The sequence below is a fragment of the Phoca vitulina genome, unplaced genomic scaffold (genome assembly GCF_004348235.1).
Source record: "Phoca vitulina isolate PV1807 unplaced genomic scaffold, GSC_HSeal_1.0 scaffold9, whole genome shotgun sequence".
NCBI classification, from domain to species: Eukaryota; Metazoa; Chordata; class Mammalia; order Carnivora; family Phocidae; genus Phoca; species Phoca vitulina.
Window position 1 is genome coordinate 7,927,767 of NW_022589712.1, and position 27,746 is coordinate 7,955,512.

General features: G+C 43.9%; 1 protein-coding gene across 2 annotated transcripts; it reads left to right on the forward strand.

The window, feature by feature from the left end:
* SLC22A2 (solute carrier family 22 member 2) lies at window positions 1-27,746 on the forward strand. 2 transcript variants are annotated; one of them, XM_032408280.1, is made up of 11 exons: window positions 179-589; window positions 2,201-2,304; window positions 7,741-7,895; window positions 10,062-10,230; window positions 14,695-14,809; window positions 16,375-16,481; window positions 17,823-18,037; window positions 18,881-18,989; window positions 19,819-19,931; window positions 22,909-23,008; window positions 27,680-27,746. In XM_032408280.1, the coding sequence occupies exons 1-11, from the start codon at window positions 179-181 to the stop codon at window positions 27,744-27,746; spliced, it is 1,665 nt and encodes a 554-aa protein (XP_032264171.1). The 2 variants fall into 2 exon arrangements, with proteins under 2 accessions (XP_032264172.1, XP_032264171.1); XM_032408281.1 differs by lacking the exon at window positions 27,680-27,746 and having other exon boundaries at window positions 1-589; window positions 22,909-23,012.

The following is a 27,746-nucleotide window of genomic DNA, read 5'->3' on the forward strand; positions in this document are numbered from 1 at the left end:
TGGAAATTAGCCCGAGCAAGTAAAGGTCTGGATCAAAGGCTGGTCACTTTCTAAAGTCAACTCCCTCCCACCCTTTGACTCTTGGTCAAGAGCTGTGCTGAGCTGGCCACGGCCTGGCTCAGGGACACTCGTACCAGCACAGGGAAAAGCATCGGGACTCCTCCTGCCTCTCGTAATAATGCCAACCATGGATGACATTCTAGAGCACATAGGGGAATTTGACTTCTTCCAGAAACAGACGTTTTTCCTCTTAGCTCTACTCTCTGCAGCATTCACCCCCATCTACGTGGGCATCGTCTTCCTGGGCTTCACCCCGGATCACCGCTGCCTGAGCCCCGGGGTGGCCGAGCTGAGCCGGCGATGTGGCTGGAGCCTGGCGGACGAGCTGAACTACACGGTGCCCGGCCCGGGGGCCATGGGCGAGGCCTTCCCCCGCCAGTGCCGCGGCTACGAGGTGGACTGGAACCGGAGCGCCCTCAGCTGCGTGGACCCGCTGGCAGACCTGGCCACCAACAGGAGCCACCTGCCGCTGGGGCCCTGTCGCCACGGCTGGGTGTACAACACGCAGGGCTCGTCCATCGTGACCGAGGTAAGTGAGTGCAAGACTTGCATTAGGAAAAAGCCAATAGAGTAGCTTTTCTTAAGGAAGAAGCCGGTAAGGCCCAGTTCTTACACTGTCTGGACATGCTCTTTGGACTCAGAGAATCTTATAAAATCCTAGTTTCCAACAAAAACATGCAGCCTCTTATTTGTCTGGAATATGAGTGAAGTAGTTAAACCTCATCAAATTCTGACAAGAATGATTCCAATGCACACAAGTTTCAGTGGTAAGAAACAAGCAAAAGCATAGCAGATTCCTCGAAATAATTCCAGGAAAAGGAAAATTTTCAAGCCTCCTCTTTTTTCCTGAAAGCCCTCCATTCTGGCAGCTGCATAACGGACGGACAGCTGGGAGCTCATGGAACTCACCTGAACGTTGCCTCACTGTGATAGGATATGTTTTTCTCTTGATGGCTGTTTTTCTCTCTTTGATTTGCTCAAAACATTTGCATAAAACCTTCTGGGGCTGGAGCTTTTGTTAAGGCACTATTCCTTTATTAAAAATTCCGACATTAGCATCTAATTATGAAGACTCATCTTAATGAATATAGAGAAAACAAAACAAAACAAAAAAAAGTGGAGACCTGGTTTTATTGGGGACAAAGCAAAATGGGAGGATGCAATTATTCTAAAACTCCAGAGAAAGCCAGCTGCCTGGCTTAATTTAAAAGGACGGCTTGGATAATGTGAAGACATTCTGTATGAACAGACTTTTAGGCAGAGGAGCTTTTCTCCAATGGTCTAATAGTTACGTGAAACCGTAGATCCAGGTCATAGATATAACACCGTACAATTTTAAGAGGCTATATAGCATGGCTTAATCTCATCCCTTCATACAGAGATGAGGAAGCTGAGGCCCAGAACTGAGAAAAATTTTGCCCAAGGCCACAGAGTGAGAGAGTTAGCAGTTCGCTCTGGAAATCAGATACCCCAACTTCCAGGCCAGCACCTGTTCTTCCTTCAACATTGCCTCTTGTTCCAAATGAGAGCAAATGTAACAGCCTACGAAGACATTCCTGCTTCCCCTACTGTTAAAGAGACAGCAAAGAGAAGCTAAACAGCCCAACTACCTTGGGGCAGCATTTATATCCTATTTACACACCCATTTGCTTCTGTGTATTAAAGCTAGAAAGAAAAGTAGGGGGGTGCACTGGGTGGCTTAGTGGGTTAAGCGTCTGCCTTCCACTTGGCTCATGATCCCGGGGTCCTGGGATAGAGCCCACATCGGGATCCCTGCTCAGTGGGGAGTCTGCTTGTCCCTCTGCCTCTGCCCCCCTTCTCTCTCTCTCTCAAATAAATAAAATCTTTTAAAAATATATATATTTAAGAAGAAAGGGAAACCTGATTTCAGCTGATTTAGCCAACAACAGAATTTGGCTTAATGACATACTTCCAGAGGGAATGCTAAATAGATTATGGGACAAGTCTTCCAGTTGTGTAAAGAAAATTCATATAAGCAAGAAACAGTTGGTTTATCGCCATGCCATTCAGCCACATCAGTTCAACGCAAGGAATATTCAATGAGTTTCCCTGGGTTGAGTTGTGTCTAATAGGATGTTGTTTTCTCTCCTGACCTGGGAAACCTTTTGCCTCTCTGCAGTTTAACCTAGTGTGTGCTGATTCCTGGATGCTGGACCTGTTTCAGTCGGCTGTGAATGTAGGATTTTTTATCGGTGCTGTGAGTATCGGCTACCTAGCAGACAGGTAGGTGCCGTGCGAATGTGGTGGAATTTAAGAAGTCCTGCAGGTCCGGGAAGCACTTGGATTCACCTGCCCCTGCTTGAATAGCAACCTTTCCCCAGGCACAAAGACCACAATTTCCTGGCCTCATGTCAGTTGTTTTGACAATTTGAGATTTCTTCTGCTGCTTTGATGAGCACGACCAATGTGACTATTTTCCAATTCCCTGGGGCCATAGAGGAACATTTCTACCTTAGGCAGCAGTTTTTCCTTGTGGGTTAGGGTCAGAAGGGAGAGTCATAGATGACTTGATCCTTTTTGTGATTCCCAGTTCGTTGGCCTCATCATCATTCCCCTGTCTGTGAGCCTGCAGGGCCCTGAACTCTCCCTCCTCTGCCTGCCTCTCCTACACCCAGAACCAGTGTAGACTCTCCCTGTGGCTGTCCCTGTCTGGTCCTCGGCATTGTAGGAGTACTGAATTGGGGTCCTGGGGCCAGATGTAATTATAGGTGTGGAACCCAGGATATAATCTGGTAAAAGGGAAACTGGGTCCATCTACACTGACAGATGTAAATATCCACTTCCATAATGTCAGTGTCCCTGGAGAGAGAAGAGAAAAGACCTCTCTGTATAGAACATATAGCAAATGGTCCTCTTAGATGGTCTGTGTCTTCAGGGAGCTAGTCTTCAGGGAGTTGTATGAATCCAGTGGTGCCTGTATGTCTTATTTATCCATCACTTTGTAATCCCAGATTCGCAGTGCTGAAAGTTCTATATAACAAGCATCTTTACCAGGTTGATGGCCAATTAGATGTTTTCAGGAGTCCTCAAAAGGGAAATGAACAGAAAAATTTGCTTTATAGTTGATACTTTAGCACTCATAATACTATTTATTGGGTATTGTCCATGTGCCAGGCACCATGCTTAACTGTTCGGACAGTATCATTCTCTTTAATAACCAGTCACCCATGAGCTCAGGATATAGAACTATAGAATAAATATATGTAGTCTAATCTGTTTAATAAATTTATATTTATGTTTATTACAAAATAAATTTATATTTATTACAAAATATAAATACATATTTAATTCTGAAATAAATGCCAAATACACTTTATGCTTGTTGCCCTCCCCAACTATATCTGTAATGCAAATAAACCCAAACCCATGAGCATTATATTAAATGTAAATCGAATATTTTCTTTGACTATGCTGTATTGTCAGGCTGGAGGAAAACCTGCAAGTGAGTTAGAGATTAATAACAATAACTTAATCTATCCTCTCCCAGGGGCATCCGCAGTTTCATAGCCTGGGCCCCCACTGTGGCAGCAGGAGGGAGGGGGGCAGGGCAGTTGAGGCCACTGAGCCACAGGGCAGCTCCGTCCTTCACGCCACTTCCGTAACTGTCCGCTTAGTCTTCCTTTAAAGGTTCTTCCTTTGTGTGGGAGGCTTGTGAGGTAAAGAGGAAGGTCATCGGCTTTTATTTTTCTTGCCCCACAAGTGAGGTCTGTGGTTTGGAGAAGACCCTGTAAGTCAGGAGAGCTGCCGGCAAGGGACAGTCTGGAGTCTGCCTTGCTCCAGTGTGTCTGTCTGGCCCATCGGCTCCTTACCCCCTCTCTGCTCCCTCGTTCCCTGTAAGGCAGAGATACTAACACTCAGCTGGAAGTGAGCAAATAGGTGGCTGAGCTTCACAGCTGGTTAAATAAATGAGTTAATTACTCTCATCCCACTCAAGGAGTAGGAGACCGGTTATAATTCCCCACTGACAGTGCATTCCTGATTTATAATCCTGAGTCAATTATCCACCTTCTTGGATGACCTCATTGTTTTGTTCCTATTGTTGAAATCTCCTATGCAAAGTTGATTACTCATTATTCTTCCCCACAAAAACGATATCCAAACCTCCATTTCTTTTTCTTAAGTTGTCTGAAGTTTGGGTGGTTGTTGTCTCTTCCTTTCTGTTCTACTCAGGTATGCATGTGAGAGTGGGTAATAAGACAACAGCCAGTGGGAGAAAAAGAAAAGGCAAGTTATCTTTGTATACTTGGTGCCTATTTCTGGACAATATTCAGATCTTATACAAGGGTACAAGAATCTCAAGGAAACTCATTTTATGCTACAGATTAAACCAACATTAAATAAAATAGATTGTCTTCTATGATGCTTTTGAAAAATATGAACCAGCGGTTGATTAAGGTAGCTTTTAGAAGAAGACCAGAAGGATATTATGAAAAGGTTGTAAATGAGGATACGGAGGTTTACACCATGTCAGCTTTCCGAAGGTCAGTTTGTAAATGGACTGGAGGAAGGAAGGATGGGCATGTGTTAGAGAATTTGAAAATAAACTTTTTATAATATGTCTAATTTATGTCATCATTCAGACCTCCTAAAGAATGTTTTTTAGTATCACCTGACACGAAAAAGTAATCTCTCACCAATTCCAGATTTGTTACTCCACTGATCAGTAATTATAAGCTCTGTATTTAGTGGCATGCTTATAAAAGTTCAATGACTGGCTTTCTGAGGGATAAAGCCTTGATATATAGCATTTGCTGATTTCTGTGGTGTACATACTCCCACTACGGTCATTTCAAGCTACCAAAAAATGAGGTCACTGAACACAGAGTTGGCTAGAAATATGCACCATTTTCCAGTATTTCCACTGTACAGATACAAAGGACACAAGTAAATAATCTCACGAGCATAGATAATCATCAAACATGGTGAAATAATTAGGAAACAATGTTTTTGCATATTTATTACACTTGTTTTTAATATAATTTACTTAAGTGTATGATGTAATTTTTAACAATGACTGTGTTCAACAATTAGCTCGAAAATTTTCTGAAAGCCTAATAATCAGCTCTCAAGTGCCAGCACCCACTGTCTATATTTCATGATGGAACTAGATCAGAGCAGAATCAAAGTCCCAGTGGGTCATTGTCAAACTTACCCAACTATGTGAAACTTTCCAAAACAAGCTCTCTACTACCAACTATGAGCCAGGCATCATATTGGGCATCCAGATGTGTTATATGTCATTTAGGTTCAAAACAGCCTTTTAAAAATGATTTTCTTATCCCCAATTTGCAGATGAGGAAACTCAGTGAAATGAAAGTAGTGCTTCCCAATGTTAATGTGCATATAAACCACCCGGATTTTGTTAGAACTCTGATTCTGATCCAGTGGGGCCTAGAGTGAGCCCTGCATTTCTAACCACTCCCAGGTGATGCTGATGAGGCTTGGGCCACATTGAGTAGTAAGTAACTAACGGATTTATGAAGCTAGCAGTGCTGGAGTCCACCCAACTCTGCTGTTTTAGCTCTTTATTTTTCATTTAATCACTTACATGATTCTGTTGCAGGGAGAAGTCTCAAACCACTATCCTAGATCTCCCAAACTTCTTCCAGCCATGCCATATTTTTGTAATAACATTATGTCCTTATTTGGAACATATCCCCCACTGAAGTTTTTTTGCATCATAGCTTTGATTTTCTGAAGGTTTCCATGCTCTGAGTTTCCAAAGGTAAATATACTCTCTTATCCACAGGATTTTATCCATCTACAGGAGCAGGACTACTATGGTATGCCCAAGTCAACTTTGGAAGCTAGAGAGCTATCCCCTGAGCAAATGTTTATAAACTCCTCGGGGGTAAAGAAAGGGATTTGGTGGGAGAACATGGGAAGAAAGGCTAAAATACTTTGTTGAGATGTGACTTTAGAAGACTTTGAATAAAAGGCCAAGGAGGTAGGGGTGTCTGGGTGACTCAGTCAGTTAAGCATCCAACTCTTGGTTTCGACTCAGGTCATGTTCTCAGGGTCGTAAGATGGAGTCCCACATTGTGCTCTGTGCTCAGCGCAGAGTCTGCTTGTCCCTCTCCCTCTGCTCCTCTCCCCACTTGCGCTCTCTCTCTCTCTCTCTTTCTATCTCTAAAAAAAGGCCAAGGAAGCAGATATTTACAGTGGGGAACCATTAACTGAGAATTAAGAACTGAATAGCCAGAGGTGCCTGGATGGCTCAGTTGGTTAAGTGAGTGCCTTCGGCTCAGGTCATGATCCTGAAGTCCCAGGATCAAGTCCTGCATCGGGCTCCCTGCTCAGCAGGGAGTCTGCTTCTCCCTCTGACCTCCCCCCCCCCCTGCTCTCATGCTCTCTCTCTCTCAAATAAATAAATAATCTTAAAAAAAAAAAAGAACTGAATAGCCAAAAGAGGGTTTTAAGAATTTTACCAGTTTACATTAATTACTCATGAGACTGCTTAATCTCTAAATTTCAGATTTAAAACATTCACATCCCAAATAATTGTTAATGATGTTGTAGATTATTTTTACATGGTCAGTTAATATTGAAATGGACACTAGAATACAGATGCCTACAAGCAGAACGGCTGGTAAAAAATGTTCATCCACCATCGAATGTGCAAAGTGAATGACATAAAGTGCTCATGACTCTTCAGTTTGAAGTAGATACGAAAAGATTAAATAAAACACTACTTTCTATGAAGAATCTTTAAAATACCCATTAACGGCCAATTAGGGTGTCTCTTAGAACAAAACAAGGTGGACATGATGACATGATGACAATATGAACGAGTTGTCCCAAGTCAACTTTCAGAGAGCCTGCCTTACAAACAGAAGGCAGGAAATGGGGGTGACCAAGTGTCTAGCTCTTTACGTGTAATATCTCATTTAATCCTCTTGTCAACTGGGTCAGATAGATAGGTCTTTACCAGATGAGGAAATTGAGAAAGGTTGAGTAACTGGCTGACATTATACTAAGTGATAAAGCCAAAATTCAACCAGGTCTCTAAGTTTTCCCCTCCTCTGTGTCCTGGGACACTCTCTAGGTCCCTCAGCTGATGAAAACCAAGTCCCTCAGACCAAAGGTGTGGAAGCTACCTTGCTGGGATACTCCAGGACAAAGATGCCCCACCCCCACCCACAGCTGACACCAGAGACCTTTTCCATGGAGACATGCAAATACCACAAAGTCCAAAAGCAGTGTTGAAAATGGATGGGGGAGTACATTAAACACTGAATTCTTTTTCCTAAAGCAAAAACTCTTGGGTGGGCAGTTGGTTGAGACTGTTAGTGCAAAGGCCCCTGCTCCTACGATGATGGAAGACCCAGACGGGCCCCTAGGGCATTCAGCACTGGGTGGCCTGGAAGAATCACCCCCTGCCTGAATACCCTCCACAGTGTGGGACTGAGAAGGTTCTCTAGCCCTGGGGTGAATGGGGCTCATTGTGCATAGAATTTTCACAGAGTGCCCTGGGGAAAAGTGCTGAAGCAAACTAACCTGAAGTCAGGGATTCTTTTGGTGGGCATCAATCCGAGCCTCCTGAGTTTGCATAATTCAGAGCTAACCTCCCCTTAAGATTTCTGTAACTCCCGCGCCATTTTCTACAACCTTCATGAATCTAATCTATTCTATGTTTTCTCTTTGTTTCTCTCCTTGCAGGTTTGGCCGTAAGCTCTGCCTCTTGGTGACGATCCTCATAAATGCTGCATCTGGAGTTCTCATGGCTGTTTCCCCAAACTATACATGGGTGTTAATTTTCCGCTTGATCCAGGGGCTGGTCAGCAAGGCAGGCTGGTTAATAGGCTACATCCTGAGTAAGAATTGCTCGTGGCTATGGCTGTGAGAACAAAGCCACGTTGCTGCCAAAATCCTCAGGAGACGGGAGGGGGCTGTGCCAAAAAATGGACCCAGCTTCAAGAAAATGTTGCGAGATTTTTTTTTTTTCTGTATCAAAAGGATTTCTAACATCTTTTCAGTCCACTCATTCTGTATTCTTCCTCTAAAGAAAACAGTGAAGACAGAAATGAGGGTAAACATCAAGCCATCCAGATTCTAATATAACTTCTTAAGAAAAAGTTTTCTGTACCCTGGGGTGTTACACACAGAGAAGATCTAGCCTACCAGGCCTACACGTGGAAAATTCAGTGGTGACAGATATGTTAGACTTATAAGGGACTTTACTGCTTTGCATAAATGGATTCTAGGAAATCTCTTGTTATCCTCACTGTATATACATGGAAAGGGAGAACATGAGCACTGTGGAGACTCTAAGTTCCCCAGCCACTTGTCTGAAGAGGAATATCTTTCCATCCCACTCATTAGCAGCCAGAGTTATGCGGAAGATCCATGAAGTATAGGAGAATATTTGAATCCTAACAGCATAGCATCTTTAAAGCCATATTAAGAAAAATTAGCATCCTAATCAGATCTTGGGAATGAACTCCATCTTTCTTTTCCCTTGGCAACAGTCAAATAGCATCCAATGAAAGGAAATGGATGCTTTGAAATTGAAACCATCACCATCATAAAACCCTGGTTACCCATGGGAGCTAGAATATGTGTGCTTAAAATTGTACCTGGTAAAGTTAATTTGCAACTCAGAAGAAAGATGCTGGATGCTATTATGTGCTGTCCTGGTAGACATTTAATCTATATGTGGGCAGTGAAGTAATTTATTAATGTACTGTTATTCAATCAGTAATTTGGTTTTTAGAACACATGATATGTAGAAATATGTATAATTTAATTGTATAAATTTAAATTTCAGCCTTCTGCCCATTAATTTCTTCTCCAGTCCCTCTGACTGTCCTTGAGGTACACCTTGCTGCTTGACCTCTTTCTGCCCCATGATCCCCAGACCCCGTCCGTGACCCCAACCACTTCGAAATATTTCTATTTATTGAGCACTTACAGACTTTCGCTTAACTTTGTTTTAAATACTTTTTGATCATTTGCAGTAATATATAGAAATATCTTTTGAGGGCATTTCTATATGGTTTATAAATAGTTGAAGTCTTTATGATTACTAAACATTTAAAGCCAAAGGTCTGTGGCTCATGGAATAGCTGGAATTTAAATTCTAGTATGTTTGTGATATAGAAATGACTATCCCCTAAATCCATGTACCACAGACTTCACACATCTGTCAAGATGCAGTCATGGGATGGGAGAAAGCTGATGATTCTACCACATACAGTGGTGTGCTGATAACCTGCTTTTAGAAAACAAAAAGCCCTGATTTTTGGTGTTGTCTGATTTCTAAATTGTAAATACTCCCACCATGACTGACTTTAAGATACCAATGGGTTTAATAACCACCTTGCAAAATTCTTGGAAATTTAAAAATCAGTTCTTGCAAGCCAGTACTAGTTAACCAATCAGTATGGAAACCCACTAAACCCACTACCAGGTTTCCAAGCCATTTACACACATTATCGGGATTGCCAAGAAAATATTTAACTCATATAAGAGAACGAGCTGTATTGAGATGTTCATTTACATAAAAACCACCTACAGTCTCAAGTTAATCTTTGATCCATTTATTCAGGACTTAAATTACCATTGCCTTACTACTCTAGATCAAAATTTTGCAAATAAAAACAACTGGATTTTTTTTTAAAGGCAAAAACAATTTAAAAAAATAAAAACAACTTTAGATTGCTTCAAAAAAATTTTTGCATGTATCTGAAATCCAGTTGCATTTGCCCTTGAAATTATTCTCTAAATCACACATTTTGCTCACACTGGCGGGCCTCTCACCCCACCCAATGTGGAATTACAAGATCTTAGATTAATTAATGTGACAGCAATAATTATAACAAAATAGGCCCTAAGGAACGTTTAGAATCTTTCAGAAAGCTATTTAAAAAACTTCTAGAATTTGGCCTCTTTTTCAAGGTTGGCATGCTCGTTTCCCCAAAGTTGGACAGCCAAGCCATCGTCCTACCGACTTGCATTGACCATTTGGGTTCTCTCTGCAGTTACAGAATTTGTCGGGCTAAGCTATCGGAGAACGGTGGGCATTGTTTACCAAGTGGCCTTCACCGCGGGGCTCCTGGCGTTGGCTGGGCTGGCCTATGTGCTTCCTCAGTGGAGGTGGCTACAGCTCACTGTTACTCTGCCCAACGTCTGCTTCTTGCTCTATTACTGGTAAGTCCATTTGGAACAAAAAAAGAAATAACTTGAACTATTTCATTTCTCTGAAAAGGCTGCCTCCCCTAATGCACACTATCCTTCCAAATTCCAAGGTGTCCTTCACTCTTTCCTTTCATGAAAAGTCCAGGTCCATGTTTCAGGATTAAAAAAAAAAAAAACATGAGCTTCGATCTGTCTTCTTCTCTAGAAATCAAATGTCCTTTTACTTTGGGCTTAAGAGTTTTAGATTTATGTCTTTTCACATTATTTATGTGGTGTTTATTATTTTTTTTTAAGATCTATTGATTCATTTTTGAGAGAGAGAGAGAGAGGCCATGTGAGGTGGGGGAGGGGCAGAGGGAGAAGGAGAGAGAGAATCTCAAGCAGACTCCCTGCTGAGCTCGGAGCCCAGTGAGGGGCTGGATCTCATGACCCTGAGGTCACCACTGGAGCCGAAATCAAGAGTCTGACCCTCACCCCACTGAGCCACCCAGGCACCCCAATTTATGTGGTGTTTAAATTAACTTCTAGTGACTGTGGTGCCCTTGGCAGAGATTGACAATATTAGTATTCTTATTCTCTCCCTGCTCAGAGGAGACTTTAGTGTAAGAGAAGATGGAGTGTAGCACTGTGTCACCACTTCTCCATGTCCCTGCCCAAGGCAGGTATCTCCAATCAATCCCATCAGTCCTATTCCCAGATCAGGCCAATAGGACACCCCAGACAGACCATGCAAATCAGAGTCTCCAGGGCATGCGAAATATGTTTGTCACCCCTGCCGAGGGAACCATGGAAGCAGTGGAAACAGAAGAAACTATCAGAAATCCCTAATGTGAGGTTACCCGAAATAAAGCAAGAGGAATGCTGAGTTATCAAGCAAATCCCTCTACCATGCAACAAACCACTTTCTGGATGTATCCATCTGTTCTTTCCATAGTCGTCTTGTCTAAGAATTAAGCATCTCAACCCTTCCCAGGAAGCCTGTCTCTCCTCCAAAAGCTGGTCAAACTCTGAGACTAACCCTAACCCCCCTCCCATATCCATTCTTCCTCTTTTATGTCTCTGACGCCACACCTGCAATAGACTCTTCCTGGTTTCTTCAACATTTGCTCTTCCATCCTCCAATCCAAGTTTCATTTCTAAAATCCAGTTCCACCGTGTTCCTCCCCTGCCTCAAAATCTTTCAACAGTTTTGTTTCCCTGATGCTTTAGCACAACAGAAAAGACACACCTATTATCCAAGTTCTGACCACCTCTGGAGCCCTCCTTCTTGCCATTTTTACTCAATAGAATCAAATTTAATTTACTTACAAATCTATAACCTCCATGATGCAACCACCATCATTAAAAGATCACTGGCAATGTAGAGTAGAAAACAGGTGTTTGGGGGGAAGAGTGGGGATAAAGAGATTAGGCAAGGAACTATTGCCATAATCCTTGCAAGAGAGGACAGGGCCTGAAATAAGACAAGTGAAGGAAACTGTAAACACATTGCATCAGGTAGCAATGACAGAGGTTGGTGGAGACTTAATGTGAAGGTTTAGAGAGAGGAGGTGCCTCGTGGGTGGAGCAGAGGTTTGTGTGTATGTGCTGGGGGCACCGTTCAGAGGTAAGGAACACAGGAGGAGGAGTGGGTTTGAAAGGTGGGAGGATGAGGCGAGCTTGGGACATGCCGAAGTTGGAGATTCGGAAAGGACATGAACGTGCGCATAGCCAGGCGTGGTTGAACGTAAGGATCAGGAATTCAAGTAAAATTCCCGTCTTTGTTGTAGCTACAGGATGGAGGCAATCACTCAGAGAAAATGAGCAGAGTCAGGAGAGGAAGGAAATGGGGTAGATCACAAGAAAACACCAAATCCTGAAAAGGCAAGCTAAGGATGAGGAGCCAGGACAGAAGAAGAGAGAGGGGGTGCCATGATTAGAAGGCAGGAGCTATGGGGGCAGAGGGGATGTGGCAGTCACCGGAGGAGGCACTCTGTGCAGGCTGGCCTTGATCAGCCTGCCCTGGTGGGGCCACTGTCCCCTGCCCCGTGGCATTACGCACACGTCTCTGTAACCCTCACATCTTACTGCTTGTTGAGATCAGCTGTTCACCTGACACTGAGGGACTTGTCCGTCTGTCCCAGTAGGCTGTCAGCTGTTTGAGGGCAGGTACCATTAGGGGCCCTCTGGCTCAGCTTCCTGTCCAGGGCCAGAGCCCCATAGCAACACCCCCAGGGGATGATTATTCAGCTTCTGCTTGAACACTGTTAATGGCTATCTCCTACTTCATCATCAAGCAAGCCACTTTACTGTAGAACCCGAAGCTCACGTTCCAGAGACTTCTCATTGAGCCAGAATTTACATTCCCGGCAAGTGTACCCAGGGCTCCCAATTCTGCACTTAGAGCTTCAAAAAATTAATTTCTATTCTCCTGGGCAATTCTTGAACTATCTGGATATGCTTCTGAGAGTCCATCCAGACTTTCCACCTGTAGGCTAGCCATTTATGGTTCCTGTCTTCTCTGATCTGGTTCCCAAGTCCTTCACCTTCTTGGCCCTTCAGCTCATGCGACACCTGGCTGAACTGACCCTGCTTCCTGAGGTGTGGGTGACCGGGCTCAACCTGTGCACCAAATGTGATCTAGAAAAATCGCCCTATAGTATCATAGCAGAAGGGATGCGCTCTGTGAGTTGTGGATTGATTATGGCTGAGCTCACCACATTTCCATTCTTAATGTCAAATCTTAATCAGTTGTCATTGATTCCTCTCTCCATTGCACTCCCACAAACTTCTGTCCCGAGTTCCTTTAAGCCCCACCTCTCAGAGCAACCTTCTCTCCCAGAGTGATGGCCCACATGGCTCTAGGCCAGAGCTCCCACCAGGCCAGCCCTGCTACCTCCATCCTGCCAGTCCCTCTTCCTCCCATCAACCCTGAGCCAGCCGCTCCAAGAGTGGTCTCCAAACACAGATCCAAGTGGCTGGAGTCCTGCTCAAGGAGCTCCAGGGGCTCCCTGTGTCCGCCCAGATCCACCAGCTTGCCTCAAACTCTTACCTCCTTCTTTGAGAAATCAGCTGTCAGAATAATACACAAAGTTCTTGCTTTCCCCCATGACGGAACCGCATCCTGCCACCAGCAACCCTGCAGCCCAGCTGTCAGCTCTCAGCACGTGCCCAGCCCCAGCCAACCTGCTTCTCGTCCCTCTAGCACAGGGCTGGCTGGATATTCAGCTGACCCCTGCTTTGCAGAGTCCCACTGGGAACTCTCTGAAGACGGGACCTGCAAGGTTCCTGCACAAGGCTGAATAGAAGTCAGCGGGTGAAGGAGGAAAAACCCATATACCATAACCCCTCCCCGCGGAGCAGGGAGCCCGAGGCGGGGCTCGATCCCAGGATCCCAGGATCATGACCTGAGCTGAAGGCAGATATCCAACTGACTGAGCTGCCCAGGTGCCCCATGCAATATAGTATTATTAACTATAGTCACCATACTATATATTATATCCTCAGGACTTATTTATTTTGTAACTGGAAGTTTGTGCCTTTTGACCCCTTCACCCATTTTGTCCACCTCCTCCCCCACCAATCTGTTCCCTGTATCTATGAGCTTTGTTTGTTTTAGGTTCCACGTATAAGTGAGATCGTACAGTATTTGTCTTTCTCTGACTTATTTCACTTAGCATAATACCTTCTAGGCCCACCCATGTTGTCACAGATGATAAGACGTCATTCTCTTATATGGCTGAATAATATTCCATTATATATATATATATATATGTATATACACACCCCCTTAGGTTGTTTCCATGACTTGGCTCTTGTAGATAATGCTGCAAGAAACATAGGGGTGTGTATATCTTTTTGAATTAGTATTTCTCTTTCCTTCTAATAAATACCCAGAAGTGGAATGGCTGGATCATAGGGTAGTTTTATTTTTAATCTTTTGAGGACCCTCCACACCGTTTCCCACAGTGGCTGCACCAGTTTGCATTCCCTTTCCCTACACCTGGTCAGCATATGTTATTTCTTATCTTGTTGGTTCTAGCCATCCTAACAGATGTGAAGTGACATCTCCTTGTGGCTTCAATTTGTGTTTCCCTGGTGATGAGTGATGTTGAGCATCTTTTCATGTACCTATTGACCATCTGAATGTCTTTTTTGGGAAAATTTATATTAAGATTCTCTGCCCATTTTTAAATCAGATTTTTTTTTTTTTTTTGCAGTTGAGTTGTATGAGTTCTTTGTATATTTTGGGCATTCATCCCTCACCTGATATATGATTTGTAAATATTTTCTCCCATCCAGTAGGCTGCTTTCTCATTTTGTTGATTTCTTTTGCTGGGCAGCCCCTGCACAATTTTATCTCCTTTGTAGATCCAACCGAACTTCACTGTGTAAGATCCCTTGCAGAAATTTGATTATGACCACTGGGGACGGAGGCTCAGGAAGACGCCCTCATCCCGTACTGAACAGCACTGGTAACATTTTGCTATACCCTAGGTGCATACCTGAGTCTCCAAGGTGGCTGATCTCCCAGAACAAAAGTGCTAAAGCCATGAGAGTCATTAAGTACATCGCAAAGAAAAATGGAAAATCTCTGCCGGCCTCCCTTCAGGTAAGCAAGCAGCTGAACTATCAGATCAGGGAACAGGAGGATCTGGGAAAGCCATGCATTCTCAATAGGGAGTCGCAGAAGGGGCTCACCATATGTAACAGGATATTTCTGTCGTGCTAGGACTCATGGTCCCTGGTAAAGAAAATTCTAAATCAATCAAAAACATAAAACTAAAAGGAGACCAAAAATCATTTAAAGGCAAACGAGAAGCTTCTATCGTGTGCAACCCAAGGCTGTGGTGGGCATTGGTACCCAGGTACCTGATGTTTTCCTTCCCCGGGTGTCCATCTGCACGCTCAGGGAGGGGGCTTTTCCCCGGAGGGAAGAGTCTTCAGATACAAATCATTTCTTAGAATTTTAAACATTTTGGATAGAAAATTGTCCCAAAACATTGTGAGCAGTCTCCTGTCTTTTAAAATAAAACACAACACGGGGGTGTCCGTTGGTTAAGTGACTGCCTTCGGCTCAGGTCATGATCCTGGAGTCCCTGGATCCAGTCCCGCATCGGGCTCCCTGCTCCAAGCAGGGAGCCTGCTTCTCCTTCTGACCCTCCCCCCTCTCATGTGCTCTCTCTCTCATTCTCTCTCTCTCAAATAAATAAATAAAATCTTAAAAAAAAAAAAAATAAGAGTAATCGTCTCTGCTCCAGGATCTAAGATAGGTTACCTGTAAGCATTTATGATTTACATGACTTTAGAGTGAGCATTTGGGGACTCGGAGGCCTTTTTTTTTTTTCACTTCCTCTCCGGTTTCTGGGTGGTTGGGGTAGATCCCCTTTTCCACGGATAACCAGCATAGCCCTGATTCTTAAGTTTCAGATCCTTTCAGAAATTGGTCAGGGACTAAAGCACACGTGAGTCACAGTCTGGCCAAAGTGCAGAGTTCATTCACATGAGAGCGGTGAGTCTGCAGGAGGTTCTTCCCCTGCTCCTCGGGCTTGCAGACACCCTCCCGTGTGGCTGTAGGAAGAAGTGGTTTTTGCAAAGGTTCTGCTTCCTGAGCCCTGGAGATTGAATCTCAACTCCACCACCTACTGTTCTCTTCTAGCGCAGGGCTTCCCAAACGTTAATTAATACCTGTGCCCAGGATGCCCCTGGGGACCTTGCCGAAATGCAGATTCCAGTTCAACGTGTCTGGACAGGGGCCCTGGGTCTTTCATTCCAACAAGTTCCAGGCAATACCGAGCTGCTCTTAGTCCCAAAGTCCCGGAGCAGAGCCTCCTGAGCGATGGGCCGCACCTGGTCCAGCAGGGAGCACGCCCGGTGCCCCCAGCCCTCAGGGCCCCTGGGCTGGGCCTTCTTCTGTTCCCCTGTGCTTGACCTCCAGTGCCACTGGACATATGCCCATGAGTGACCTAACTCCCCCTAGCCCAGCTTCCCCTTCTGTGAAAGGGGATGAAAAAGATGGAACCGAACTACCCGGATAGCCAAGGTTAAATGAGCTAATAAGTGTGAAAGGCTCATTAGAAGCCCTCAGCAGGTGTCAGGTAGTGTCGGGATTCCCTGTCTTACCTGGGGACACTGTCTTTCACCACACAAAGCTGTTCCTCCTGTTTCCATTCCTAGAGCCTCAGACCTGAAGAGGAAGTTGACAAGAAGCTGAATCCTTCATTTCTTGACTTGGTCAGAACCCCTCAGATAAGGAAACACACTTTGATCTTGATGTACAATTGGTAAGGAATGTTTTTCACTTTAAAATCGCCCCACGTTTTTTTTTTGTTGTATATTTTTTTTTATCCCCGTCATCCACATTAGGGGAGGGACCAAGACAGCACTGTCACAGCCTAGCTCCAGTATAAGTATGGACAGTGGGCAGCAAGGGGACTCATTTATAGCCGTGTTTTCTGATACCATTTTTTCAGGCAGGTGTTTGAAGTCAGCCTACAGTCTCAAAGCATAGATAAGTATGTCCTCAACCTTGGCATTGCCTTAAAACGTCCTGTGAGATTATAAAATAACAACGCCAGGACCCCCACCCTGGCCCCAGAAAATACTGATGGAATTGGCCCAGGGAAAGTCTAGGCACCAATATTTTAACATTCTCCAGGTGAGTCTGACATATAGCCCAACCTGAGAACTACCGGTTCTATACCTATGATGAGTATAGATCTCTCCTTATTGTACGGGGCTAGCAAGGGAAGGGTCTTTTCCCTTTCTTGTCTATTGGAGAAAGAAATAAACTTATGAAGGAGAATAAACCACAAGGAATAATCCACTGGCTCCACAGTCCGGTGGCTGACGCACGATTGTTTCCACGGTCTGCAGGCTGCTCCTAGAGCTGTGAGCCGTTCACCCTGCACCGAGCCTTCCTTGGTGCAGCTCGCTTTCCTTTCAGTGTGTCCCGGGTTCACGCCAGCCACGCGAAGATTTGGAATCACGGACAGAAGCAAGGCTCCTCAGGAACTCATTTAGCAACCCTGACAATACTACCTGTGAAATACAGCCGGGAAAGTTGGCTTCATACCCTTCTTTCCTTTTCTGAATAGTTGTGACTGTTGCCAAGCATCCTCTTATTTGCCATTGCAGATAACTTCTGGTCAACAAAACATAACCAAAAAACATCATCAGAATGTTGTCTATATTGTGTCAGAAGAGAAATCAGCAGGAAGGGAGGCTGTACCCGTTTGGGTCTCTGGTTTCCTAAAATTTGAATTAAGTAGTCAATCCCTTTGATCCCAATTCCATTAGAGGATCACAAAGAGAGAAATAATTAACAATCACTAATAACCTGATACAGTTTTACCAAATAAGTCACCCTAGAAAGACATTTCTTTCTACTTTCCAATTTGGCCAGGGAGCGCAGTCCTCCTTTCTTCTCCTTTCCTGGTTCTGGGGTCACAGTCAGCCACCGCCGTGGTTCAGATCATGGAAAAGCAGTAGAATGAAGGGAAAAGCAATAAGAAGATGACAAAGAAAGATGACCCACGATCAACTCTTCTTTTTCCAGAAGCCTCTGCTTTTTGATGACTTGCTTCTGGTGCTTGGCTTGACCTGAGCTTCTCCTCTTTGCTCAGGTTCACGAGCTCTGTTCTCTACCAAGGCCTCATCATGCACATGGGCCTTGCGGGGAGCAATATCTACTTGGATTTCTTCTACTCTGCCCTGGTGGAATTCCCGGCCGCGCTCATCATCATCCTCACCATTGACCGTATAGGTCGTCGGTTTCCGTGGGCTGCATCAAATTTGGTGGCCGGAGCAGCCTGCCTCACCTCGGCTTTCATCCCTGAGGGTGAGTGTCGAGCCATGCTGGGGTCTTGTCTGCCAAGGCTGCACGAAGAGGGATGTCACAACCCTCTGATAGTAACACGGTGTAATTCATCATCCAAGTCAATTTGGAAAGAATGAACACAGTATCTGGGACCTTCCTGAGCAAACCCATATGGCCACCCTGTCTTTAAGAACAATTGTACCCAAGGGTCGTCGGCTGTAACATAATCACACCTGATTGTTCTCTAATGTACTATAACAAGAGACTAAGAGGACACGTGCCACAGGCCATGGAGCTGGCCCAGAACAGAGAGCATGGGCTTTGGGGTGGAGCCGGCCCAGGCTTGAAGTCTTATTCCAGCATTTTCCAGATACTGTTTAGGCAACTCCCTTGAGTTCCCTGCGTCATCCTGCAGAACAAATAAGAAAGCTTAGGTAAATGCAACCAATGCACAATTATTCAGTTCCTTTCTTTCCTTTTCAAGTGCTTTCTCAATGAGGAGGAGAAAAACCTGTACAACAGAATCCTATTGGCAACATGAAGCTTTCTTTGAACCCTTTAGTCATTAGCAGTTATTTAAAATATGCCCATATTTTGCTGTTTCTTTTGGGTGGCCTGTATAAACTAGAGTTGGCCCAGCTTTGGTACAATCCTGTTGTCATTAATGACTGAGTTCTAAAGAGAGTGTTAGAATCATGCCTAAGGTTAAAACTAACAAACATGGGAAATTTTGCTCTGAAGTCTTGAGTTTAGAGAAGAAGAATGTTGATTCTCATCCCATTCTGGAATGTGGACTTTCCCCTCTGGAGCGCTGTGCAGACCAGGGAGTATGTGCAACGTAAGTGGTGCGTTTTTGCCCCACAGATCTCCGGTGGCTAAGAGTCACAGCCGCGTGCTTGGGTAGAATGGGGATTACAATGGCCTATGAAATGGTTTGCCTGGTCAGTGCGGAGCTGTACCCCACATTCATCAGGTGAGCACGTTTTCCGCACCATGAAGAGGGTGGGTGGGACATTTGCTTACGGGCTAGAACTACCACAAGCACCAGCAGAGGGCACCTTCCTTTTCAAAACATGGGGCAAGAAAAACCAAAAACCAAAACAAACCACAGGACAAGAGAGGATAAGAACATTTAAAGGCAGTAGCCAGACCACATCTCACAGTTACAGGCTGGGGTGAAATACAGTCACTGTGTAGTGAGAACAGAAGACACTGATTACAAGAGAGGGATTACCAAATGGCCATGGGACAGAGTGATCAGAAACAGTATGAACAGGGGGGCGCCTTGGTGGCTCAGTCGGTTAGGTGTCTGCCTTCTGCTCAGGTCATGATCCCCTGGTCCTGGGATCAAGTCCTGCATCGGGCTCCTTGCTTGGCGGGGACCCTGCTTCTCCCTCTCCCTCGGGCCCTCCCTCCCCCCAGCTCATTCTGTCTCTTTCTCTCTTTAACTCACTCTCTCTCAAATAAATTAAAAAATAAATAAATAAATAAATAAATAAAGGAAACCGTACGAACAAGACCATACATAGAACACTGCAGGGAAGCCAGATGACCAAAGTAAAAAGTGAAAATTGCCCCCCCATTAAAAATCCTCCAAAAAGCTAATATAAAACAAGTACAACAAGAATATGAGTGGAATTATGACTCATACACCATTTGTGTGTGTTGAAAACAACGTGAACGCTGTTTTTTTTCAGTTTGCAGACGTTTCAGTGACTCGGGGAAGGATTTATTTGGGTGGGGTAGGAGATAAGTACTGTACCGTGAGAAGCTGGAAGTTAAAGCAGTTCCCTGCATTTCAGGAATCTTGGTGTCCTCGTCTGCTCCTCCCTGTGTGACATCGGGGGTATCATCACGCCATTCCTGGTCTACCGGCTCACCAACATCTGGCATGAGCTTCCGCTGGTGGTTTTTGGTGAGAAACCCTCAGACACACCTTTGAACAAAAACCTATTTTTCTAGGGACTCCTTTGTTACATCTCAAAATAGGTATCATGCCTACTGGCAACTACCGAATGCAGCTAGTAATTAGTACTACTCTCAGCGTTAGTAATACTAGCATACGTAATACTGTTAGTAGCTACTAAGACCCAAGTATGGGAGCCACTAAGACTCCTGGCCTCAGCGGTACAAAGTTCAAGAAGGAGTGAGGTGGAAAGCCGTTTGCCTGAAGAACACCCCTAACTCTCTCCTCACCGATCTCCACCCCTCCTTGGGTCTCTTTGTCACGGAGCTCACTCTTTCTGCCTCCTTGACGGCCGAACGTGGGAAAATACAAAACTTTTCACTTCATTACTTCAAAGAAAGGCAGTTAAAATGTTGCAAAGAGCGATTTCAAAACTCAGGGGAAACAAAGACCATCATTAAGGAAATGCATTAGCGTCATGGCGCTAATGTCGCGCACCCCTTCCCCAAATCCCTTGGGCTATTAGATTTAAGGAGGATTGGTACAGCCCTTCCCTCCAACCCTGAAGTAATGTACCAATGCGGAGCCCGCTCCCTCCCCCCACCGCCCAGCCTGCAGCATGGAAGGTGACAGGGACAAATCTAACTATCAGCAATTAACACACAGAGGCCAATGTTGAACGTGACTACTATAGACCATGAAAGGGGTCCGGGAATCGTGGACATTCCCATTCATTCGTGTCCATTCCTTTCCCCATAGCTGTGGACGATGGGACAGACCCTCTCCTGTGCACCACACAGAGGGGTGCAGAGGGGTGACCAGATTCATGCACACAGCGTTCGCCTCCTCGTGTTAGCCAGAAGACCTCAACGCACCCAGCTCAGTCTTCTTTTAGACCCACTGGGAGCCGCTTTTAATTTGACAAAAATATAGCAGTTTTCCCCATGGGCCTACAACCCTTACTTAATTTGAGGGGAGGGATGACAAGACGCTCTGCACACCGGGGGCGCACCCAGATGGCTTTTCTCCTAATGCCGCTCATTGTCACACACAAGTACCTCTGCTCATTCCTCTTCTCAAGGGATTTGTGAGGGGGAAATTTTCCACTTCTGTAGATGAGCCAGCAAATGTTCCACACTGCTGATAAAACTCACCCTCAAAACAGACCCAGTGAATTTCTCTATGCTGTGACTTAGCAACAGCGAGATGGCCAAAGTTGATAGAACACAAGCTCTTTATCCTGGCAGAAGCATGATTTGGCAACAGGGTGGCTGGTACCACTTCGGGGACCCCGGGCATCTTCGTCTCCCAACACTGGCTGAGGGACCTGCGCAGAGCCTTCTTTCCATCTTGGGGAAATACCACAACACCCTCTGGACTCCTTCCTTCCAAGGGGGAAGGTGGAGACACCTCAACCTTGGTCATTCCCTTAGGTAGGCAGTGAGTGATCGATGGGTCAGTGAGACATTTCTGGGTGGAAAACAGAGACTTCGTTTTTCTCTAAGGACCATTGAACAATGCAATGCCAAGTCCAGACCTAGATGAGCCTCTCTGTGGACCCTCCCTCAGGGATTCACCTTCCCCTGGGAAAGATCAAGGATTTTAATTGCATTTCACTGTTTCAAGTAAACTCAAAGACTACTCCCACTGTTATCGATGCTTGTAGTTCCGTCTTCTGTTCTTACCAATCTGAGTAGCTAGCAGGAAACAAAACAAATACTTTTCCATTTTTACTCCTTTCCCTTTCTTTTGCCCGCAATAATGGTGTACTGATTGTGGTCTTGAAATAGCCAGAAGCGATTATCTAAAGGCTGAAAATCAAATGAACAGTTGAAAGAGCACTGGAAAAAAACTGGTAAGAAATACCCTGGTTAATGAGGCTTATCTTTGCAAATATAAAAAGCTAAAGAGATGATCATTTGATGAATCCATTATATTCTCTTCCTAATTCACTCACTGCAGAGAATCAAAGCCAGAGGAATATGTGTATTATTTGCGTGAGTTACAGCCAAGTGAATCTCTAGATGTCCAGAGAGACTCTGAAGGTGGCTACTCCGTTCCTAACTCTGTGGCAGACTCTGCCACGTAACAAGCAGGAATGCATTTCAGTCTCAGAACAAGCGTGTGAGGGGGGAATATCACCCCACTTTATGGCCAAGAGTCTGGAACCGAACTTCCCAGGGCTCTGAGACCAGTGAGTGGGGGCTCAGAACCGGATCCCAGGCACCCAGAGCTACAACCAGAGTCCTGAACCACTGAGCTCTGTGGCCTCGATTCCTGTCATTTTGTAAAGATGTAAAAACAGAGGCCAGTGTGCATTTTTTTGGAACTCCAAAACCAATGAAGACCCCACATCTACTTCCTGCATTCGATTATCGCAAAACATAAAACGTAACCTTAAAATCCCAAACCGTAAATGGGAATTTAAAGACATATAAACACTCTAATGTTTACTATGACTCCCCAGCATGTGCAAAAAATTACAGCTGGAGACAAAGGAAAAAGGAACAAAAGGAATTTCTCAAACACTAAAAGTGTAGGCCTGGCTATACTTTTTAAATGCTGTGATGCAATGATATATGATTCACTACTTCCGGGTGCTAGTCATGTTCCAAGTTTCTGACTCATTCTCATTACTAAGTGCTTTATATTGGCAGGGTTATGTTCTTCCTTTCCTAAGAGTTGATTTTTTTTTTTCAGAGTTATTTTCTAACTCCAATGTATCTTAATATTATGGCAATGTTCTCTAGCTTAGAATAACCTTGACTCAAAATGTTGAGTATTTCATCTCCCTATAAGGAATTGTAATCCAACGGAGTTTGGAATCAGCAAAATATTTATAGGACAGTCAGAGATAGCAAAGAAATCTGTAAGTATAGAATATCACAAAAAATAATTTTTTTTTTTTTAAGAAGTAAGGGGAGTTGTGATTATAAAGCCTGCCTGTTTTAGTTCCTAATGTAATTTGCATCTGTTTGGCTTCCAGCGGTGGTTGGCTTGGTTGCTGGGGGACTGGTGTTGCTGCTCCCAGAGACCAAAGGGAAGGCTTTGCCTGAGACTATTGACGAAGCTGAAAACATGCAGAGGTAGGAAACTGAAATTCCTCCATACAGGTCTGCACCAATTCTGTAGCCAGTTGGAAAAAACATGAGGTTGAACTTATACCTCATACCATCCATTGAGATCAAGTCACACAAAATCAAAGACTAGAAAATACAAAGAAACAGTAAAATAATGAACATACCATAGAAGAATACCCTTATACTTTCATAGTGGGGAAGGTCTCTCTGTAAGTACGGCAAAAAAAATCCAGGACCCATTTTTAAAAAGATCAATAAGTTTGCCTTTATAAAAATAAAGAATTCTATTGAAAAACTAACATAAGCTAAAAAAAAAAAAAAAGTAATAATAACAAACATGGAGAAAATTTTTGCTCCTCTACAAGGGGCTAATTTTCTGAATATATAAGGAGCTCTAACAAATCCATAAGAGGAACCGCACAAAAGAAAAAATGGGTTAAGGACTTGAACACATAATTCAGTGAAAGGAAAATAAAAAGAGCTCTTAAAGATGAAAATATTCTCATTTCCTACATAGTGAGAGAAGTACCAACGAACACTGTACTACTCACAACTTAGATTGTTGAAGATCAAACCACTTGGTAACATTGTGTTGGGGAAGAATGTAGGTAAACAGCGTCCTACGTTGCCAATGGGAGTACACATCTGAAATCTCTATGATGGCAATATGACAAGAGTATCAGAAATGGCTATTTATTTTTATTTTTTTTTAAAGATTTTACTTTATTTATTTGAGAGATAGAGAAAGAGCATGAGCGGGGGAAGGGGCAGAAGGAGAGGGAGAAGCAGGTTCCCCGCTGAGCAGGGAGCCTGGTGCAGGGCTTGATCCCTGGACCGCAGGATCATGACCTGAGCTGAAGGCATACGCTTAACCAACTGAGCCATCCAGGTGCCCCTGTGTATTTATTTTTACCTAGCAATTCCACACTTCCAGGAATTTACACGTACAAAATGACATATGTACAGGATTACCATTTAAGACAATTTTTTATGTAACAAAAGATTGGAAACAACCTAAATACCCATGGATTGGGAGACCAGTTATATAAATTATGGTATGTCATTCAATAAAATACCATATAGCCATTAAAAAGAATGAGGCAGCTTTATACACACTGATAAGGAAAGTCCTCTAAGATACATTACTAATTTAAAAAAGGGGGACGCCTGAGTGGCTCAGTCTGTTAAGCATCTGACTCTTGATCTCAGTTCAGGTCTTGATCTTGGGGTCATGAGTTCAAGCCCTACGTTGGGCTCCATGCTGGGTATGGAGCCTACTTTATAAATAAATTAAAAAATTTAAAAAAAGGAAAATATAGAAAGTATATATTCTGCCATTTCTATAAAAGGAATGAAAATATATATATGTGTTAAATGTAAATACATATACATAAATAAATGTAAATATATATACATAAATATATATGTGTAAATATATATATAAATATATATATGTAAATATATATATAAATATATGTATGTAAATATATATATTTATCTTTACCTGTATCTCTGGAAGAATATGCAAGAACCAGAACATTGGCTGTTTGTGGAATGAGAGGCTTTGGAACACAGGTGGGAGGGATTTCCAGTGCATACCTTTTTCTACTTTCCAAACTTTGGACCATATGAACCTATTCAAAAATTAAACCTAAGAAAGTCTAATGAAGAGAAACATAGGACACACTGTCCACAAGTTTCTTTATGCAGTATGCTTAGATGTTTTTATTCATTTTATTTATACTCCAGTTCCGGCCTACTGGCACCATGAGCTGAACTGAATTTTATCCGTTCTACACATTGTTCCCATTTAACATACTCAGCACCCGAGCAGATGTGGCTACGGAAGAATCTCCATGGTCTGAGGCTTGTCCTAGAGCTTGGAGCTCAGCGTTACAAGAGGCCTTTGAGCTCAGCCAGAGGTCACTCACTGGCGAGCCACAGGATATCAGGGCCTCAAGGGCTTTGCTTGACCCACGTGGTATTTTTAAAGTGGGAAATTTCACATAAACTGGATTTCCAGGATTTCTTAAAGAAAAAACAATTCAGAGGATTTGGTAACCGGCACAGGCATTTCCTCTTGCTGATGGCTTGCAGGAGCTGAGAGGGGGCTGAGGGTTTGGAAGGGCGTGGCTGCTGGAGGAGGCCACAGTGCCACATTCCCCGTTATCTCGTGCCTAGCACATTTGTTTTTTCTGCCTGGTGCATGCAGACATTTGAGCTTGAGATCCTTGGTCTAGACCAACTGCCCCCCCGTACCCCTATCTCAGGGAAGCTTCCCATGCACACGAGCCTCCCCTTGAAGACAGACTGTGCCCCATTTACTGCCGTCTCCCCAGGACTCAGCACAGTACCTGGCACGCACAGACCGGGTGCTCCCCATATAGCTGTGGACTAAATGCTGAGTTCCTTCTACAGCATCGCTAATCATGGGCTCTCCAGGCTTGTGCAGCCAGCTCCCCTGCTGGGAAGGCGGTAAGGTGTGGTGGGCAGGGGCATGAGCTCTAGAGTCTGATAGGCCAGGTCTGGACATTTCCCATCATGCGGCCTTAACTCTTGTAAGCCTTGGTTTTTTCATCTGTAAATGGGGACAATGGTTTCTACTCACTGGATTTTTGTAATGAGATACATGCATGGAACGTGCCTGGCACTTTGGAAATGCCCAATAGCCACCGTGTTATCCATAGTTTTCATAGCTGCTTTGTAAACCAGGTAACTAGGTAACTGAGTGGAAATCAAATTTTAAAATATATTCTGAATGCTTTTGAGATAGGGAAGCGCAGCTCCGTGATAGACACATAAACGTCTACTTGTAAGAGGCTTCCCATCAGGCTGTCCTTACTACTGCTGCTGCTGCTGTTGCTGCGATTACTGTTGTTGCTGCTGCTGCTGTTGCTGCGGTTACTATTGTTGCTGTTGCTATCCTTGTTGCTGTTGCTGTTGTTGTTACTATTGTTGCTGCTGCTGCTGTTGCTGCGGTTACTATTGTTGCTGCTGCTGCTCCTGTTGTTGCTGTGGTTACTGTCATTGCTCCTCCTGCTGTTGCTATGGTTACTATTGTTGCTGTTGTTTCTATTGTTGCTGTTGTTGCTATTGTTGTTACTGTTGCTGCTGCTGTTGTTGCTGCTGTGGTTACTATGGTTGCTGCTGCTATTGTTGTTGATGCTGCTATTATTGCTGTTGTTGCTGCTATTGTTGCTGTTGTTGGTATTGTTGAGGTTGTTACTATGACTACTGCTGTTGCTGTTGTTGCTGTTGCTGTTGTTACTATTACTGCTGCTGCTGTTGCTATTGTTGTTACTGTTGCTGCTGATGTTGTTGCTGGGGTTACTATTGTTGCTATTGCTATTGTTGCTATTGTTGCTGCTGCTGGTGTTGCTGCTGTTACCGTTGTTGCTGCTGTGGTTGCTGCTATTACTATTACTGCTGCCACTGTTCCTGTTGTTGCTATTGTTACTATTGTTGCTGCTGTTGTTGTTGCTGTGGTTACTATTGTCATTGCTGTTGTTATTGTTGTTGCTGCTGTTGTTGCTGTGGTTACTATTGTTGCTGCTACTGTTGTTACTATTATTGCTGCTGTTGTTGCTGTTGTTGCTCTTGTTACTGCTGCTGCTGTTGTTACTGCTGCTGCGGCTGTGGTTCCTGTAGTTGTCACTATTGTTGCTGCTGTTGTTCCTGTTGTTGCTGCTGTGGTTCCTGGTGTTATTATTATTGTTGCTGTTGTTTTTCCTGTTGTTTCTGTGGTTACTGTTGTTGTTGCTGTTGTTGCCATTGTTACTATTGCTGCTGCTGTTGTTGCTGTTGTTACTATTATTGCTGTTGGTGTTATTCCTGTTGTTGCTGGTGTTCCTATTGCTATTGTTGTTTCTGTTGTTGCTGCTGCTGCTTTTGTTGTTACTGTTGTTGGCATAGAGACCCTGGGAGCACCACCGACTTCCTTGGGCCCCTACATCTGGAGGCTGAGAGAACCCCAGCACCGCCAGGGGGTTCAGGTGGGCTTCTGCTATACTCCCTGTCTCAGACTGGCCCAGAAGCTGAGGCAGGACTAAACACCCCGAGGCGAGGGAAATTTTGTGAGGAGCTGGGGGACACGGGGGCAGCCCCACTCCAGATTTCAATATTATTATCAGACAGAGCATGTCCAAAAGGCATGTCTGGGAATAGCAGGATGAAGAAAGCAGAATTTCTATCATGAGTATCAGCAACTTCCCAGTATTCATAAAGATAGGATGATTGAGAAAATTTGCAATTTGATTTTTCACTTGCCCAACTGTTGAAAAATAAATAAGCATCGGTAAGAATAATTTCTAAAATTGTATTTACAAGAACTAATGACAATGGTGTCTAGATTTTGCAATCATCATTTTTAATTGATACAAGATTAATGTCATCATTACCCGCATCCTCTATTACATAGAAAAGTGACCACCTTAAATAAGGAACATAGGCAAGTCCCATTCCCAGAAGAGCATTTTTGGAACTGTTCCATCACATAAGTTATTCACCAAGCTCTGTCAATTTTCTTTTTAGGAATCACCACTCAGAACACACTGCAAGACTGTGCCTGGTCAAAGCTTACATCCATTCATTGTTCCATTTATTTCTTACCCACTTGATTTTGGTTTTCAGCCTCCTCACAATTTCTTTATCCCCTCTCCATGTTTTTTATTACTGCAGACCAAGAAAAAATAAAGAAAAGATGATTTACCTCCAAGTCAAGAAACTAGACAGTCCCTTAAACTAA

Bases quoted from the DNA above. Each gene is read 5' to 3' on its own strand.
- SLC22A2 (XM_032408280.1), top strand. From the start codon at position 179: ATGCCAACCATGGATGACATTCTAGAGCACATAGGGGAATTTGACTTC. The intron at 7,896-10,061 runs GTAAGAATTGCT...TTCTCTCTGCAG, and splicing joins GTTAATAGGCTACATCCTGA to TTACAGAATTTGTCGGGCTA. The intron at 14,810-16,374 runs GTAAGCAAGCAG...TTCCATTCCTAG, and splicing joins CTCTGCCGGCCTCCCTTCAG to AGCCTCAGACCTGAAGAGGA.